Here is an 18,093-nt window from a genome sequence, read left to right as displayed (position 1 = left end):
GAACCTGTCTTACCCTGATGTATTCAGAGCCAAAGGAAGAGTGGGACAGGACTAGGGAATCAAGAATGAGCTGAACGCTCTCAGGAATGAATGTTTCCTCTGGGCTTGCTCCAGAGGACTGACCTTTCTCCATCTCCAGCATGAGTAGGAAGGACCGAACTCCAGTTAAGACCCAATGTTAACTCAGCCTTAGTCAAACCATTATTATCCTCTCTTGGGGATTCTCAAATGAGCCTGTCAAGCCCCTGAGCCTCTATCTCCCAGAGAGACACATCGACAGTTTACCATAAGGCATCAATGGCTCACTCATTCTGCCTTCAGAGGCATCTTATGTGGGACCATCTGAGCAGTCAGGTGGCTGCCAGTCCCAGGGAGTTAGCCTAGACCCTCTGGTCCTTGAAGAATGTATGCCTGTTGGCAGTTGGCTTCCTCTCCTGGGGCAGACACATAGGCAAGTCCCACTGGTAGAAAGGAAAGGCAGTGAGAAGGCCTGGGCCAAGTCCTCACTCCTCCACATGTATGTTAAATACTGTAGGACTTCAGCAAAAAAACTCTGGATGCAGTTTTTGTTTGTGTTGTGCAGCACTAAAGATTGAAACTCAGGGCCTTGCACTTTCTATGTCCCAATCTTTTTACCATTAATTTATATTTCTGATAGGATGTCATGATTTTTGCCCAGGATGGCCTTAGATCACAATCTTTCTATCTGTCTCCTGAGTAGCTGATATTATAGATACTTGCTACCACACCCATCTGGCTTATTTTTCAGATGGGTTTTCAATAACTTTTCCTCCTTTGCCTTCTATCTGCATCTCCAAGCTAGCTAGAATTACAGATGTGAGGCATCATGCCCAGCCCCTTGGGTATAGTTTTAGTAAGCAAAAATAATGTCAAAACTATTAAATTTCCTGGTGATTGACCAGAGGAGCAGGGATGGTGATGTGTGCTAGACCTTCAGTGTCTCGGTGGCACATGGCAAGAAGGGAGGCTGCTCGTATCATTTTCACATCGTTCTTGGTCCCCTTCCAGGAGGCTGGAGTGCTCTCCAGCAGGGAAGATGACTGCTGTGTGTTCCTTCCCTAGAAGCACTCAGAACCCCATGTTTTCCCTTTTCTGCTGTTGCAGCGTCAGTGTGTGGAGTACGCCTTGAAAGCTCGTCCCTTGAGGAGATACATCCCCAAAAACCCCTACCAGTACAAATTCTGGTACGTGGTGAACTCTTCGCCTTTCGAATACATGATGTTTGTCCTCATCATGCTCAACACACTCTGCTTGGCCATGCAGGTAAAAATGGAGACAGCTGTGGGAACCAAGTCTGGGCATTCTGCGCAGCCCTGTACCCGAGATTCTGAGTGTAGAGTGATCCCTCTCACATGAGGATGGGTTTGATTTTCTGATGAGTTCGGGCAATAGCATGGCCAGAGCCCCATTCTGGCTGACTGTTGTCATGGTAGATATTTCAGATCACTCCTTTGTTTGAGATAGTCTGTATAACAGATGGTATATAAAAATCCAATGGAGCCTGCCTGTGGCATTCAGTTCCCTGTGGGGCTTCTGTGAACAGGCAATCATTGAGGACCCAGGCTTAGGAGTCCACAAGTAGGCACTTCAGTCCTTGGTTATACTCTTTACCAGCTGGGTAGAAAAATTACCAGTTCTGTGAAAGGTATGTAAATTTTCTGAGCTTCACTTTACTGGTAAATGGAGAAATCTGTGACTCTTTCCTCAGATAGAAAAGTTTACGTTGGCCTGTTTGTGAACACCCAATGTGCAAAAGTAAAACCCAAGTTACATTCCTTGCCCTCAAAGTAGTCCCTGTATGGAAGTAAAATATTGAGTTTAACCTGAATTACTATTGCTTCTTGTCGGTGTTGGAGCAAGGAGTGTATCTCACTTGAATCAGCCAAATCAGATTGCAGAACAGTATCAACAGTGAATGTTTTCAGAGATTTTGTTGTTTAGTAGATATGGCAGTAGGCCAGAAAGCAAAAGCCGAGGTCTAGATCCAGATTTTGCTTGCACCGAAAGAATTTGAGCAAATCAGACCAGCCTTCAATGCCATCTGGAAAACAGGTCTACAGACGGTCAAAGAAAAATTTTCTGGCATTTTTTGCTAAAGAATTCTTTATGAATGAAAAGGAGAACATGCTGATGAAGGAGAACTTATAATGTCAAATATCACTGTTAACAAAACATAGACTTAGCATAAAATCCTGCTCAAATCCTACCTTTATTGATGAAGATTTTGGTGGTATCTATATCACGCCTTAGTCAAGGGCCTGAGTTAAGCCCTGAAAGAAGAAAGGATAGATCTTTCTTATCCTGAGCCGAGAGAATAGACCTTTTTGGGGGCTGGGAATATGGCCTAGTGGCAAGAGTGCTTGCTTTGTATACATGAAGCCCTAGGTTCGATTCCTCAGCACCACATATATAGAAAATGGCCAGAAGTGGTGCTGTGGCTCGAGTGGCAGGGTGCTAGCCTTGAGCAAAAAGGAAGCCAGGGACAGTGCTCAGACCCTGAGTTCAAGGCCCAGGACTGGCAAAAAAAAAAAAAAAAAGAGAGAGAGAGAGAGAATAGACCTTTTTGTTTTCCCTTTTTCCCTCCATCATTCAATCATCCTCATCTTGTCACAGACCCCCTGTACTTTGTGGGAATTTGCCATGTGACCCTGCGATTCTTATCAAATCATGGGGAGAAGATCCGGAAGCATGGAGGGTGCCCTCAGGGATGTATAAGGGAATGAGACCACAGGGAGGCTGAGAACTGCACCTCTTTCTTTATCTACAGCACTATGAGCAGTCCAAAATGTTCAACGATGCCATGGATATTCTGAACATGGTCTTCACTGGGGTGTTCACTGTTGAGATGGTTTTGAAAGTCATTGCATTTAAGCCTAAGGTGAGTTGTTGAATCCACTTTGAAAAGGCTGAATCACCCCCAGAAAAGCACCCCGCTTCCTGTTAACTTTGTGCTAACTGAATTATGCTAGCTTATTCTGGCTGAGAATGTTAAATCTGATCATCTGTGCACACATAGGAAAATAAGTCTGAAAAAGTAAAACCCCTATGAAAATAACTCTGAGATAAAGAAGAAAAGGAGAGAATTGGGAATTTTCAGGTTAAAGATTGTTCCGAAACTTGGTTTTCTTTTACTAGAATAGCATACATTGTGCTATCTCAGGGAAACTGCCTCATGGTCTGAGCATGGAGAGAAATGTTTGAACATGACTATCAGAAAGATTTTGACCTTGATTTTACTTTCAGATATCTAACATGAAGTCTAGTTTTATTTGTTCTTGGTGCACAGCATCCTTTTCACCTTTTATGGAAAGTTCTAGTCCCAAGTACAAGCCTTTCGCTTGAGTTTAAGAAAGCAAGATGTGAGATGTATTAAACTGTATTAGATGACTCGGCATATTGCATCTCCTTCAGGGGGAGTGGACTTGAGTCATGCTTGCCAAAGGCTGTGGTGTAACTTGTAGCTTGTGTCAAATAGCACAGTTTTAGAACTGCACTAGATTCAGGTCTTCATTCCACCATTAACTAGCTTAACCAAGTTTACTTCCTGTGCCTCCATTTCCTCACTGAGTATGTGAGGTTACTCATAGACCTATTTTGTAGAGCTGTGTTGGGAAGTAAAGAATTATTGTATCTAGTGCTTTAAAAACAAAGTGCCTGGCATGTAGTACTGTAGTGTTTGCTATTAGCTTCCATTGTACTACCACCATCACCAGGCAATGATGTTCCCTTACTTTAGAACCCTAGACAGAAGAGTTGAGAGCTGGGCTGAGCTGAGCTGAGCTGTGGGGTATTTGGATATCACTCTCCTTCTGAATTTCAGAGTTAAGGCATGACAGAGTCTAGGGCCCCATTCATTGTTCTCACTATGTGAAGCATCAAACAAGACAAACTAAAGAAAAGCAGATTAAGAAATGGATGGTCTCACATATGCCACAGGGAGGTGAAATTCTAATTCCAAATTATTCCTTTCTTTAATTTCAATTAATTTCTGTACAATCCTTATCAGATCTTTGTAGACCAAAAAGAAAGGACATTTATAAGTGAATAATTGGGTGATTGCAGTGGGGTCAAATTTGGCACCTTATGCATGGCCAGATATTACTTACTGTGACTTGTCCATATCTAAATACATGAACATCTCCTTTTCCAAATTCATCCTAATTTCCTTTGAGATTTTGGTTTACTTCCCTCTCACATTTACTTCTTTGAACAATATTTGTCTGAACTGATGGAAAAGGTTGCAGAATTAGAGCAGGGAAAGTTCTTGATATGTGCACATGGAACATACTCATGGAACATTTCCCAGACACCCTGTGCCATGTTTTCTTTGCCTGGTGATAAAGCCGTGTGTGTGTGTGTGTGTGTGTGTGTGTGTGTGTGTGTGTGTGTGTGTGTGTGCGCGCGCGCGCGCGTGTGCATGCGCGCACGTGCACATGTGCTAGTCCTGGGGCTTGAACTCAGGGTCTGAGCACTGTCTCTGAGATTTTGTGCTGGAGGCTAGTACTCTACCACTTTAGTCACAGCTCTACTTCTAGCTTTTGGGAGCTAATTGGAGACAATAGTCTCACAGACTTTCCTGCCTGGGCCAGGTTCAAACCCTGATCCTCAGATCGCAACTTCCTGAGTTGTTAGGATTACAGGCTTGAGCCACCAGAACCCGCCTAAGTTTTGAGATTTTTAAAAGCTTGTCCAGCTGAAGAGAAATTACACTCAATTACAGTATATGAATATGTAAGAGTGTGAACTTCTAAAATGCATATATGTGTGCCTATATGCCCATGCATGTGAGTGTAGGAAGGAGCTTGTATACACAATGTGTATACACTTGTGTGTATGTGTGTGTGTGTGTGTGTGTTCATATATGTGCTCTCTAGGAAGCCAATGTACTAGCTTGTAGCACCTTGCTTGTCCCAGTAAATGCTCATGCCTGGGAGGCGGGTTTGGTAGCATGTGAACAGTTGGGTGATTCCAAGAAGGAAATGAGTAACTAATTTATAATCAGTACTGATAGATAGGAATTCTAAAATGGGTCATTTCCACCAGAAATTATATTGCTTTGTGTTTTTACTCAAGATATTTGCATAAACTGAGATGACCTCAAATTACAATTGTGAGAACTCTTGCAATAACAGCAGCTTCTCTACACTTACAGAGCACTGTGGCTGCACTGTTTGTCAGGAGAGACTGAAGCAAAGCAAAGCTCCTCTTGAAATCCTTCCTGATGTTTAAGACTTAGTTTTTTTTTCTTCAATGCTCACAAGCCATGCCCAGGGAAAGGTTGGGTTTTATTTGTTTTGTATTCAGTTTTTTACAATGGAGCCAGTGAGGTCCCCTGCACCTACACAGTGGGTGATTAGTGATTTCAGAGCTTTGGGAATGAATGTTCCAAGGAGATAGTTCCAAGGAGATAGATTCGCAGGAGAGTTTGTCTCTTGTGTGGGAGCTCTGTGCCAGAGTCTTGGGGACCCACTTCTGTATTATGTGGACACACTCTAGAAGATCTTCTCAGCATTTCTGTCAGGAGATGGGAGTTGTTAGGTAAAGCAAATGCAGAACAAGTGAAGTTAGACAAAGTTCTTACAGGGAGGGCAGAGGCATCTCAGGAGGTAAGGGTTAAAACAATGAGAGGATTCAAATCTTGAGAGATTCTTATCTGTAAGGGCATCTGACTGAGTAAGAGAGCATGTTTAGAAGGAAATGGTCCACAGCCATGTGGGGTCAGCATCCCCAAGCAGGAAGAGGTTAAGGTGGGAACACAAAGCTGGGAGCTTCCATGATAGGCAGGCAGTCTCTTCATGGGAAAAGCTTATTTTGATCCTGGGTTAGACAAGAGTGAAAGATGATGATAAATTGAAGGCCAAAAGCATGAGGAAAGGCAAGCAAGTATTTTAGTGTACTGTGTTGAGACCTCAAGGAGGAAGCCACCTGTTGGGCATCAACCTGGAACCTGGTGCTCTCCATGTTGTGTTTTGGACTTGAAGTTGACCTCAGAGCTATAGTTTTGAAAGGCAGGCCATTACTTAGGTAAGAAAACAAACCTTGGCCTTTGCCTCCAGTGCTACCCAGGAAAGCCTCAGAAATTCTCCAATTAATTTGCATGCTCCCAGAAAGAAGATTCAAAGAGAAGGGTCTTTCCCAAAATATTGGCTTCCAGCAGCAGAAACAAAACTCTCTTCTATGGAATCAGAGAGCCTCATCTGTCTGTTCCCTCTGTGTATTTTCAGATATTTCCCGATGTTTTCTGGTGTCTTGTCCCACCCCTGACCACCTGCTGTGGCTGTGTCTGTTCCCTAGTCTTAGTCCTCAAAGCCTTCTGATCTTACATCTACCCTGAAAGTAGCTAATTTATACTCCTAGCTATCTTGGGCTTGGAGAAAATAAAAACAAATTGGGTTTAGAGTCTCTACCCCACCCTAGCCCCCAGGCAGCACTCCCTGCTCCAGGTTCCCTATTAAGTACATGGCTTCTAAATTCCAGCAATGTCCTAGAGCACATTCATGGAAAGACAATTCAGTTCTTCAGTGATCACATCTTTGTAGAAGATTTATTTTCAATGACAAATAATGCTTGAAAGCAAATATCCCGGCCCTTAGAACGTTACACTGATTTCTTGGTGAGCATGGTCCTCTCATCCTATCTCTTTAGTGTCAGGGTCACCCAGAGCTCCCTTGGGTTCTCTTCTCTTCATTAAGATACATGTGCTCAGGGCGATGGTGGCCAGTCTCACCCAGACCTACCTGCCCTCCCTTGTAGGCTACTCTAATGGCCTGCTTTCTACTTTTTTTTTTGTCAGTTCTTGGGCTTTGACTCAGGGCCTAAGCACTGTCCCTGGCTTCTTTTTTTGTCACGGTGCCACTTACAGCTCTTTCTGTTTATGTGGTGCTGAAGAATCGAACCCAGGGCTTCATGCATACAAGACAAGCACTCTACTGCTAAGCCACATTCCCAGCCTCCTGCCTGTTTTTTTTTAAAGCACTCTCCTGCTCACAGCACTTCGTTTTATCTTTCACTTACTCCCTTTGTAAGCAAAAAGTTAACTGTCACTCGCCCACCCCCCCCCCCCCCCCCCGGGACATTTTAGCCACCTATTGATTGAGGTGGCAGAAAGTGGTAATTTTTTGTTGTTGTTGTTGGTTTGTTTTGGTGCTGGTCCTAGGGTTTGAATTCAGGGCCTGCGCCCTGTCCCTAAGCTTTATTGCTCAAGTGTAGTATTATATCACTTGAGCCACAGGTCTTCTTCAGGCTTTTTTGGTGTTTAAGTGGAGATAAGGGTCTTATGGACTTCCCTGCCTAGAGTAGCTTTGAACCCACTATCTTCAGATCTCAGCCTCCTGAGTAGCTAGGATTTACAGGCATAAGTCACTGGTGCCTAGCCAAAAAAAAAAAAAAAAAAAAAAGTATTTTTTAAGTCTAATTTTCAAAATCCTCCACAAAACATTGGTTCACGTACATTTTGGCCTCACTTTCTGCCATTTCTTTTCTCTCATTCCATCCCAGAATATGAAGTTGCTAGACTTTTCTGTTCTCACAAGCCTGTCTGAAAATCGCTATTTTGCCTTTTTATGCTCTAAGGTCCACTGAAAATATTGCCCCTCTATGTCACTGTCCCTACCCATCTTGCCAAGGCCGCTTATTCATTCACATGTGCATTTGCAAGGAGCTCATCCTGTGCTATTCTTATTCACACTGCTCTTTGTCTCTCACCATTTTCTGAGACACAGCCACTGTTATGGGCATAGGTTGTCTTTGAGTCCACAGGGCCTCACGTGAAGTCTGCTGCACGTGAGTACTCTGTAAAGACTGGTGGAGTGGAATAAGGAAGAAATGGATGAGCTTCTAAGTGCAGCTTGCTCTAAGATGGTATTTGCTTTTCTATCACAGGATATATCTGGTAGAGCAGAGTTACTAGAGTAGGTTTTGTTTTCCTTAGGCCCCTACTTCGTCTTTTGAAAGGGTTGTGTTAGAAAGTTGTCATTTTATACTACAGATTATAATGTAGGTCAAATACTGTCCAAACATCCCTGCCAGAAATTGCCAGTGATCTGGCTGCTATGGTAAACGACAAAAGGCAAGTTCTTTGTATAGATCTGCATTCTTCAGATCTGCTGATGAGAGTGAATTCAGGCAGTAAAAGGAACCTAGATGTGAGCTGCTTTTGTGTATCCCATTTACATCCTTCTATACACATTGCCCTTTACCATGGCCAAACCTCTGCTCTGTCCTGGCTTAGAGGTACTGCCAAAACCCAGGTTCTTAAAGCCTGAGGTTATAAGAGCCTACTGTTGGATATAAGGCAGTCATTGAGTCAGAACAAAGCTCCTAGGAATAATGGAGTTTTCTGGCTCTAATTCTCTAAGGTCTGGCTCTAATTCTTTAAGGTCTAGTTCATGATTTATAATTTCCAGAGTTAGGATATTTCTGGATAATAAATGTTACTGCATGTGGCTGACTCGCTTGGTTTTTTTAGGCAGATGAAACTGGTTCTACCTGAGAGGCTTTGGCCTCTCTCAGCTCAGTTTTGGGAGGTCCTTTCATCATCTGAGAGGACAGGACATGGAGATAGGCTCTGTATTAGGAGCCTATGTCTTTTCTTCAGCCAATGCCATTGTGGCTTTAAAGGGTGGGGGAACTGAGTCATGCTCACTCAGCAGTGATTTTATTAAACAGGAGGCTGCTAAACAGGGAAGCAGTATGTGGGAAGAAGAGGAGGGCTGGCATTTCTGCCTCCCCTGTGTCCCTGTCACAGCCACCTGGCCAGACCCTTTGATTCCAGCCACCTGCATGAAGTGAAGTTTCCTGTTGCTTAGATTAGGGGTGTCAGCCCTTGATCCATGAAATATGAGAATTTGGGCACCATTTTGTGACTGTGAGGGATTTTCTAGAGAAAGAGTCAATGATATTTATAAAAATTTCTAGGACCCCAAAGAATTATTAGATCTTTGCATCATGTTAATGGAAAGGGATTTTATCTAACACGATGCACCAGAATTGGCTCCATGCATTAGCTAGTGGGCTGATGAGAATGACACAACAGTGGAAACCTTGATCATTTTAGGTGGTAGATTAATTGGGAGCGGGGGTGGGGGGGGCGGAGGGACGGGCGGGGAGCTGGTGTCCAATGCACAGTGAGTTTGGCTTCTGGTAAATCCATCAAGCAAAAGGAGAAATACCAAGCATGTGATACCAGCATGGGCAGAGATAGATTGTATCCTCAGCAGAAGAGTTGGTCTCCATGCTCTGGGAGAACTCTACCCATACCAAGCGTTTGATTAGGCATAAATTCCTCCCTGTGGGAAGGGGAAGATTAGCATGCTGTTTAGCCTCTATGAGTTGCTCTAAATAAGACTCTCCTCTTTAGTGCAGTCTACAGCATTGTTAGCAGTGCAAAGAACTGCTTGTCACCCATCATGTATGACAGTAGAAATTATTCCAGAGGACCTAGCATGCTCACAGCCTTGGGCATCAGGGCCAACAACACTGGAGGTGCAGTGTGATTTAGCTGACTTGTTGTAGAGGACTTCCTTTATATCCTGGTGCCAGTTCTTTACCTTACCTCTAATCTCTTGAGGATCTCAAGTCTAGACCTAAAGGTGCCTGTCTTCTTCCCTCAGTTTTGCCAGCCAAGTATCATGAATGCATGAGAAGACAAGCTAAAGAGGTATTAGTTATATTTTGAAGTAGACCTTCCCGTTAGACTTCTAAACACAGAGGATCAGACTTAGTGCAAGATAACTTGTTTTATTGGCTGGTTGGACTGCTGAGAGAAGATTTCAGGGAGTGACAATCAGTGAGGGTCAAGTGTGGGAAAGGCAATATTACTTTGAGGGTGAGAGGCTCAGAGTGAGTCAGAAGTCACAGAAGCTGGGTGGGGAAATCTTACCTTGTTTAGCAAGAAATTAAGACAGTAACTGAGCAGAATGTAACAGCTTTCTTATTAATGGGTGAAGAGTGGGGTGAGAGGGATAAGTAGAAAAAAAATTTCTCTATTCCAATGAGGACAATCAACACATCCACATTTTCTGTAGTGTCACAAAAGGCTGTGGCTGGGAGCTGGGGATATGGCCTAGTGGCAAGAGTGCTTGCCTTGTATACGTGAGGCCCTGGGTTCAATTCCCCAGCACCAGATATACAGAAAATGGCCAGAAGTGGCGCTGTGGCTCAAGTGGCAGAGTGCTAGCCTTGAGCAAACGAAGCCAGGGACAGTGCTCAGGCCCTGAGTCCAAGCCCCAGGACTGGCCAAAAAAAAAAGGCTGTGGCTGCACAGCAGTTTCCTCTGGGCCTGCATTTATTTGATCACAGTTCCTGGGGCCAGATATTTCAAAGTGCCTGCTGTTCTGGTTTTCTTAATACTGTAATCAATGTACCCAGTTGTAAAAATGCTGGACTCTTCTTTATATAACATTAGACTTGAACTTTTACTTCTAAAACATATGCTGATTTTTAAGAAGACACAATTGATTTATAGACAGTCATTGACCTAGACAATCCAGTTGTGGCAACCACAAGCTTCCTGGCTCTGTGTGAAGAATTTACCCACTGCCTCTGACAGGTTGTTTCTCAGAGGTGTCAGGAAACAAAAAAAACACTAGTTTGGCACCTACTGTGTGATGTACAATGTGTGGCACATATTTATGGATTGTAATTCACATCTGAAGATATCAAGACTAGGAAATCAAGAGCCAATAGAAGCTGAGTAACCAGTAGGGTGCCAGTCAGTGTCAAAAAGACCCTGTATGTCAAACACTACTGCATGCATGAATCTGGGTCAGTTGTCAGGGTAGGTGGCAATGAGGACAGAATAAGCAGTGCAGCCCTCCTTGAAAGATGTGAGAGAGAGGTAGTCAATATGATGCCATGTGTGCAGTGGAGAGGGACTGGCCAGGCCCCATGAAGGAGCTGGCATTTATCTGACCTGGAAGGAGGAAAGTAATCATGGCACAGAGAGCTGTGGTGAGGAGGTGAGGCTTGCAGAGGCACAGGAGGCATGGAGGAGCTTTGTGGTATTTATGAGGAGTAGAGTCATCTTAGCCTAGAGAATGGAGAAGTCAGAGAAGAGCAACAGTCAAGGTGGAAGGAAGGGCTGGCAGCTTGGGGCTTCTCTCAAGACTGAGGGAGTTGCTGAATCTTCTCTCCATCATGAGTGCTTGGGTCCTCGTAGAACCTGCCTCAACTACAATGAGCCCTCCATCCTCATAACTAAGTATTTCTCTGCCACAAGGCTATGTCTTGGGTCTTTGTGCCTCTCTCTTGCTATAGACTGTGACTATTAGGTAAAATCTGCCTGTGTCCTTTAGACTAAACACTCTTAAGACTGGGAGTTGTTTTGGTCATCCTGTAACAGGGTGCAGCCTTTCTAATACTGGACTGTTGAAAATGCAGGGGGGGGCATGGGTTTTTTTGAAGGGGCACAGAAATGCAGTGTGATATGCCTTACGGCTATGGCTCTTGAAGAGAGAGAAGAGAAGCAAGTAGTGGTCAGAAATTATTGGAAGGATCAGAAGAGCCTCGCTGTTCTGCTAGTTGTCATGGTTTGAGATGAACATGCTAGGTGGCAGTCAAGGTTGCTTTCTCTGCTCAGAGTTTGTGTTTTGTATGTGGTGTGCACGCGTGCACATGTGCGTGTGAGTGTGTGTGCATGCCCTCCCTTTCTCACATATCCCTTTCTCACTTGTACAGTGCCCAGCCACCCCACCCCCTCCATGCCCCTTTCCACCAGTGGACAGTATTGTTGCCTCCCTCTTGGCTTTCCCACTCCACCTGGTTGCCTTGGGTGCTGTGGGGACTCAGGTGTGTCCCTCTACAATCCGTGTGATGATTCATTCATACGTGCTCATAAACATCTGCCCCGCCTGCTCTGTTCAGGGGTATTTTAGTGACGCCTGGAACACGTTTGACTCCCTCATCGTAATCGGCAGCATTATAGACGTGGCCCTCAGCGAAGCAGACGTGAGTATGCACCCGGCGTGGCCTGTGTCCTTTCGCCTCTGTCTGCACATTCTGCTTTCTGCCCTGCAGTGGCATCACTTGGACAAGTCACAGATCCCAGTCACACTTGATCTGAAAGCAGGCATTTCCTGATGAAGCTGTGGGAAAGACCTTTTAGAGTAGAGCTTTAGCCCAAGGCTTTGAAGACACCAGTAGCCTTTGCAGAGCTGACTTTCTGGCAGGATTGACCCCTGCCACTAGTAGGCAAGGCAAGATAGCATCTCTGTAATTGCTTTTATTTACTGTGTCAGAAGCCATCTGTATGACATGTTTGTCTTAGTGCAATTTTTCAAGTAACCAGGAGGCGTAATGCTAGAATGTTCTGCTTTGATAACACTGTCCTTTTCTTCTTTTTTCCTATTGCGCATCCTCTCCTCTGTGGCTTCTGAATGTTTGCCCTAACAGCACTATTTCACTGATGCATGGAACACTTTTGATGCCTTAATTGTTGTTGGTAGCGTCGTTGATATTGCTATAACTGAAGTGAATGTAAGTAGCAAACTTTGTGTCCTATAATGTCATTGGTTCTGATAGAAGAGACCAGAATTCCCACCCACAACTCTCCATACACATTAGGAATCCAGACACTAGTCTTTTTGAAAAAGGAAGGTCCATTTATACTCTTCCCTCCTTCACCCAAGCTCCACCCTTCCTTTCCTTGAGGAAGTTAAGAAAGTAAACATAGGATTACTACTTTGGAACTAAAACAATTTGAAGTTTTAAAAGATCATTTTAAGTTTTAATGGCTAGCAGACCCCTCGTTTGATTAGTGTTTAAGTGTTGTCACACGCTAGCTGTGTGATGGTGGCAGGTTACCTAACTAACCGCTTTGTGCCTTTGTTTCCAAGCAGTAGAATGGAGTTAATAATAACTGCCCTTGTGCCCACATGGTCTGTGAAGGCTCAGGACCCACAGCCATACCTGAGCATGCATTGACTGCGGCTACAGCTCCCCAAAGGATGACAATCGTGGGGCCAAGGGGAGGCAGGCCTAATGTGTAACAGGGAAAGGCACCATTCCTTTGCCTTTACACGTTAGTAAAGCAGACTAGGGAGCAGGTGCATAGCAGTGTGATAAGGGGTAAGGAGCCCCCTGAGAACTCAGAATTAAGAGACAGGCACCTCTTTCAAAATTAGGAGGCTTGAGAAGGAGAGTACCACCTCCCAGCTGGCTCCCTTTGTCTGACCTAGGCCTGGACTGAAGGCCTGGGGCAGACAGCATGGTCTCTGTTCACTGGCCTGGCACCAGTTCATCAGCGAGTCTTGGTGAATGTCCAGTGTGTGTGCCCCTCGAGGATATGAGTGGAGACACGTGGGGAGGGACTGTGGTACAGTGTTGGCTTCTGCTTCATGTTGCCAGTCTAGTTGTGCCTCTACCCACATGCCCTACAGAGCTGCACAGGTAGTTACATCCATCCTGGTGCCCAGGCAGCCTGTTTCAGATGTGGACAGTGAAATCCCTTCCTGCTTTTGGAAGGAAAGGGGGCTGATTCTCACTGTGTACAGTGGGACAGCGGCCGACCTGGCAATCATGAGACCTGTTGTTCTAGCCCTACTTCAAACCTGACTTGATGACCCAGGCCTTACTTCCCTATGGGTCTGATGGAGTGAGTATTACTTTCTGTCCCTACTATGCAGATGTGCAAGGGGAATAAAATGATGTGAAATACTGGATAAAAATCTAGTGATGGAGAGATGTAATAGTACTATTGAAAGTGCAGGTTTTCCATGCAGAGTGACCGATTATGACATTATCATTTTCACCAAGGTATGATTTAAGCCTTATCATGCCTAAGTTCATGCTACGACAAGTACTAAAATGGTATTTTCCTAAGCCTAGGTACATGAATCCTTAACCCTAGACTTGTGTAAATTCTACTTTATATGAGATTCCATAAGGCAATTATAAAATTGCCATTCATGATATTAAACTGACGTTTGGGTTTAGAATCATCTGGCACTACTGAGAATTCAGCAGGGCCCTAATTGGATGGCTTTGTATTCTCTACAAAATATATGGACAGACACATACTTAATAATTTCACAGTGTAACGTTTCTATGGCATACATTGAGAAATACTTGCAGAAAAGTTCTGGAACAGACGGCTGGATGGGTCAGAGAGAGCCTATGATGGAAGTGAAAGTTCTATAAGTTCTCATCCCTTCAAGTCTCCCTAGAGCATACAGCACTTTAAGATGCTTTATCTGTACTGCAGTGGAAGGGTGTAAACACTTAGCTTCTGGGTACCAGGATGTAGCCATGGCTTGTTCACCAAGCAGACACCCAGCTTTCTCATGCTACCCCATCTGCTGGCTGATGGGGCGGCACAATGTGCTCAGGGTCAGCACACAGCTTCCTGGCTGCCTCATGTATGCTAGTGGCTGGCCTTGCTCCCTCTGTCTTCTGTGCCTCTGTGATCTGGCTGCCCCTTGTCTGTCAGTGTCTCAATGGTGTCCTCCTTCCCCAAGCATCAGAAAGGACAAGGGATCCACTTGAACTTCTAGTTAGCATTTGATATCAGTGTCTGTACAAGGCAGGCTTTCACGAGTCCCCATTGCTAGCATTCAGCTCGCCTTTCAGAAGCGCACTGGCGAGCATTCCCATACTCTGCTTTCAGTTAGCGACCTTTCTGTGCTCACCAAATGCTTCTTGGCCATGTGCATTGGCAGTTCCCTGCCCTGGGCCAGCTTATGAGAGCTCAGTGCAGAGAGAATGCTCAAGGCCTGCTTCTCATCTATTTCTTCTTTCAGCATGCTCTTTGCTGGACTTCTAGCCCTGGGCTAGACTCAGGGCAGATTACAGCTCCAAAACACTAGATATTTTGAACCTCTGATGGTATATATGCCTAAGAACGGGAACATTGATTACTAGCCCTTTCCTCAACACATGTGGAGTTCCTGGGGTGGGGGATGTGGGGAATAGTGCATGTCACATACCTGGCGGTCTTGTTCCCCGAGCTCCTGGGGCCACTGAGCACAAAAGGACCTGTGGTCTTTTGCTGGCTGGATTTAGTTGCCATATGTCATCTTTTTTTTTTTTTTTTTGCAATGTTTAACCTACTATACTCTCTTTCCCAGAGTGTTGATCTTTTCTTTTCTGTTACCTAATTGATTTTCATGTTGGTTTTATTTTTAGAAAATTGTAGCGGCAAGTATATATAAATATATATACGGTGAAGTCATTAAAGCAAATGAACTTCTAGAGACTGTATACTTGGTTTGGGCTTTCCCACCTCTGATTTTTCCACTGTGTTTCACAGGACTTGCTAAGGATCAGTCATGGTCATCTAAATTGTTTTCCTTCCCCACACATTGTTGTCTCTGGCCAGGCCCTAAACTCCGGCCTTCTTGGTCAGTCACATTGGCTCTGTGACTTGCCAACATAGGCTTCAAGGATGAAGTGTCTGTCCTGGAAATGAGATATTAGGTCTGCATTTGTATTCTTTACAAGAACATTTTGGATGGCCTTTGCATTGTCCTGCTTGCATGCTCACCCACTCCTCTCCATCCTGCTGTCCCCTCCACACGCACCCCCAACTCCCTGCTTATTCATGGCTGGATGGCTCTCGTGGACTTGCCTCCTTCACATTTGGTCAGAGCATCACCAAGCCGCTCAAATATTGCATCACTAGTAGGCTTTTGCTCCCTCTCTGTTGCCTACCTGTTCCTTGGTTGACAAAATTACCCAGCAACATATTTTTCTGACCCAGAGATGGTTGTCAGTGACATTTAGTTAGTGATTGTTTAGATCAGTATTATTGGCTGAAAGAACACATACTTGTCTAGAAACCATGTCAGCCTTGCTATTCCTTATCAAAGAATATAAACAAGGCAATGGGAACTCAGCCCCAGGCCCTAGGAATTGCCCTGAACTGTCAGGGACCCAGCTTCAACCAAGTCTCTACAGCCTTACCCCACTTCTTTTCGGAATGTGTGGCTGTAGTTCATCTCCTACTTCCACATTTTAGTTCTTTCCCAGAAATAGGCTGGGGATTATGACCATTCAGGGCTGGAAGAAACTTTTGAGGTGTGTTCTGAAGCCTGAATTGACAGTAGAATTCCCCCTTTTGAAAACTGATCACCCAGCCCTTCGAGGCCTTTCCTGGGAAACTGTCTGAAGAGCAAGTCCTTCCCCAACCTCATGTCCTCAAGGAATGACCTTCCAGTGATCCCATAGCATCAGCTCACTTGAGTTCTCCACCAGCTGCCTTTGTCCCTACCCCCTCTGTCACTTAAGGGGATGGAGTTTCACCTCTTTACATCCAGGTACTGCCTAGGACCAACATTCTCAGCACTGGAGTCACAGGAGAATCACTTGGAAGCTTTTAAAATTCCAGAAGAAGTCATTGCTCACTTGAAACAGCTGAGTGGGCTTTTCTTTTCTTTTCTTTTCTTTTTGCTGGTAAAAAGTTTTAAACTCAGGACCTCATGCTCACTCAGCTTGCTTGCTTATGGCTGGTGCCCTACCACTTGAACCATGTTGATTCCTCTTGCCCAGCTTTTTGTTGGTTAATTGGAGGTGGAATCTTACAGATTTTTTTTTGTCTCAGATGATCTTGAATCAAGATCCTCCAGTTCTCAGCAGCCACCATCACCCAGCCTGAATGGGGTTTCCTAGTGACCCTACTATGTAATTGATGTAGACAGCCAGCTGAATACTTAGCTCAGCTTTACCATGGGCTTAAGACTGACATTTTCATCAGTTCTGAGAGCACAGGAAAATCACCCTGGAGCTTTTACAATTCCAGAAGTACAGGCATACTCTAGAATGAGCTGGCTGTCCTTTTCATCAGACTGACATTTGTAATTTCACCAAAACCATCCTCAGATTCCTTCCAGTTTGGCAGATATTTTGGCAACTTATACTGTCCCCTAGTGCCACCAGCCACATTGTCCCTTGAAGCAGTCCTCCCTGCCCACTGGTGTGTGGTGAGGGGTGGGGGTGTTGCAGGCCACCTTGGGGTTGCATGATGCCTGGTGTGCTGTTCTTTCTTTCTTCTCTTGTATGTTGTACTGCCTTGTCCCTCCACAAATGCTGTCCCCTCCTCCTCTCTGTTTTATGAGAGTTTGAATTTTAATAGTTCATGATTGATCCTATTTCAACAATATTGGTAAAAAAAAAAAAAAAAAAAGATAAACACTACCAGTTTGCACCTACCTGAAGGAATGGAGTCATCAGTGGTCTGAACAAGCAGGAGGCAGTGGCCAGAAAGCGTGCCTTATCAGCCAGCAGACCTCCCATGCTCTGTGGCTTCCACACACATTAGGGGCATTTCAATAATGTGACTATAGAGTGCTTTACCTTCTGCGCTCTCTGGTCTCCTGAACATAGGCAAGCAGAGGCACGCATGCTGGCACATTCACACACATGCACGCACACAGCAAAAGAGTGAAATCTTCCTCTGCATGGCCCTTAGAGAGAATAATGTACAGACAATGAGAGCGTTAGGAAACTTTGTTTCTTAATGTCTTCGGTTTAAAAAAACCTTATCTCTCTCTTTAAGAATGTTTCTTTTGAAATGATATCAAACAAGAGAAAAACAAGAAACAGCAGCCCTGGACTTGATAAGCCATTCTAAGCATCAGGTGGAACAGGGAGTCCTTTCTGACCTTCAGGACCTATTTTGGGGTTCACAGTCACATTGCCAAATCATAATCTCTGATGTACACAACCTCCTATTTTCTAGGAGCTTTATAGAATTTTGTGTTTGGTCTTAGAGGCAGTTTCAGAATTAAGCCCTTCTTCCCCAGGGGAGAAGGCCGTCATGGCAATGTGCACATCCACTCTGTAGTTGGACAGTGGTGCTATGCTTAAAGTCTTTTTGAAAGCCTTCTACCAGATAGGCCTCTTTCTTCCCTGTCAGTTTCGAGGTAGACCAGTTGCTGCAGTGGGTTAGCACTGCAGCACACAGGGTACCAGTCTCAGTTTGGGTTCAGTTTCCCATTACTGTTTAGTTTTAGAGATGTTTCCTGCTATTGGTAAGAGTGTCTCTCCAATATCTTTGACATTTTTATTTTTTGTGCTTATCCTAGGGCTTAAACTCACCACCTTGAGCTTTTATGCTCAAGGTTAGCATTCTACCACCTG

The 18,093-nt window shown here is 44.5% G+C and overlaps 1 protein-coding gene across 5 annotated transcripts in view; it reads left to right on the top strand.

The window, feature by feature from the left end:
• The window catches only part of Cacna1d (calcium voltage-gated channel subunit alpha1 D), a 329,930-nt gene that overhangs the window by 264,064 nt on the left and 47,773 nt on the right, over nucleotides 1–18,093 (top strand). For all 5 annotated transcript variants that reach the window (XM_048355818.1, XM_048355817.1, XM_048355821.1 and 2 more), the window contains 3 exons: nucleotides 1,126–1,284; nucleotides 2,789–2,899; nucleotides 11,884–11,967. In XM_048355818.1, the coding sequence (XP_048211775.1) occupies nucleotides 1,126–1,284; nucleotides 2,789–2,899; nucleotides 11,884–11,967 (354 nt within the window). The remainder of the gene's footprint in view (nucleotides 1–1,125; nucleotides 1,285–2,788; nucleotides 2,900–11,883; nucleotides 11,968–18,093) is intronic.

The sequence above is a fragment of the Perognathus longimembris genome, chromosome 10 (genome assembly GCF_023159225.1).
Source record: "Perognathus longimembris pacificus isolate PPM17 chromosome 10, ASM2315922v1, whole genome shotgun sequence".
Classification (NCBI taxonomy): domain Eukaryota; kingdom Metazoa; phylum Chordata; class Mammalia; order Rodentia; family Heteromyidae; genus Perognathus; species Perognathus longimembris.
The sequence above is the reverse complement of the archived record's forward strand: the minus strand, read 5'-3'. Positions and strand labels throughout refer to the sequence as shown.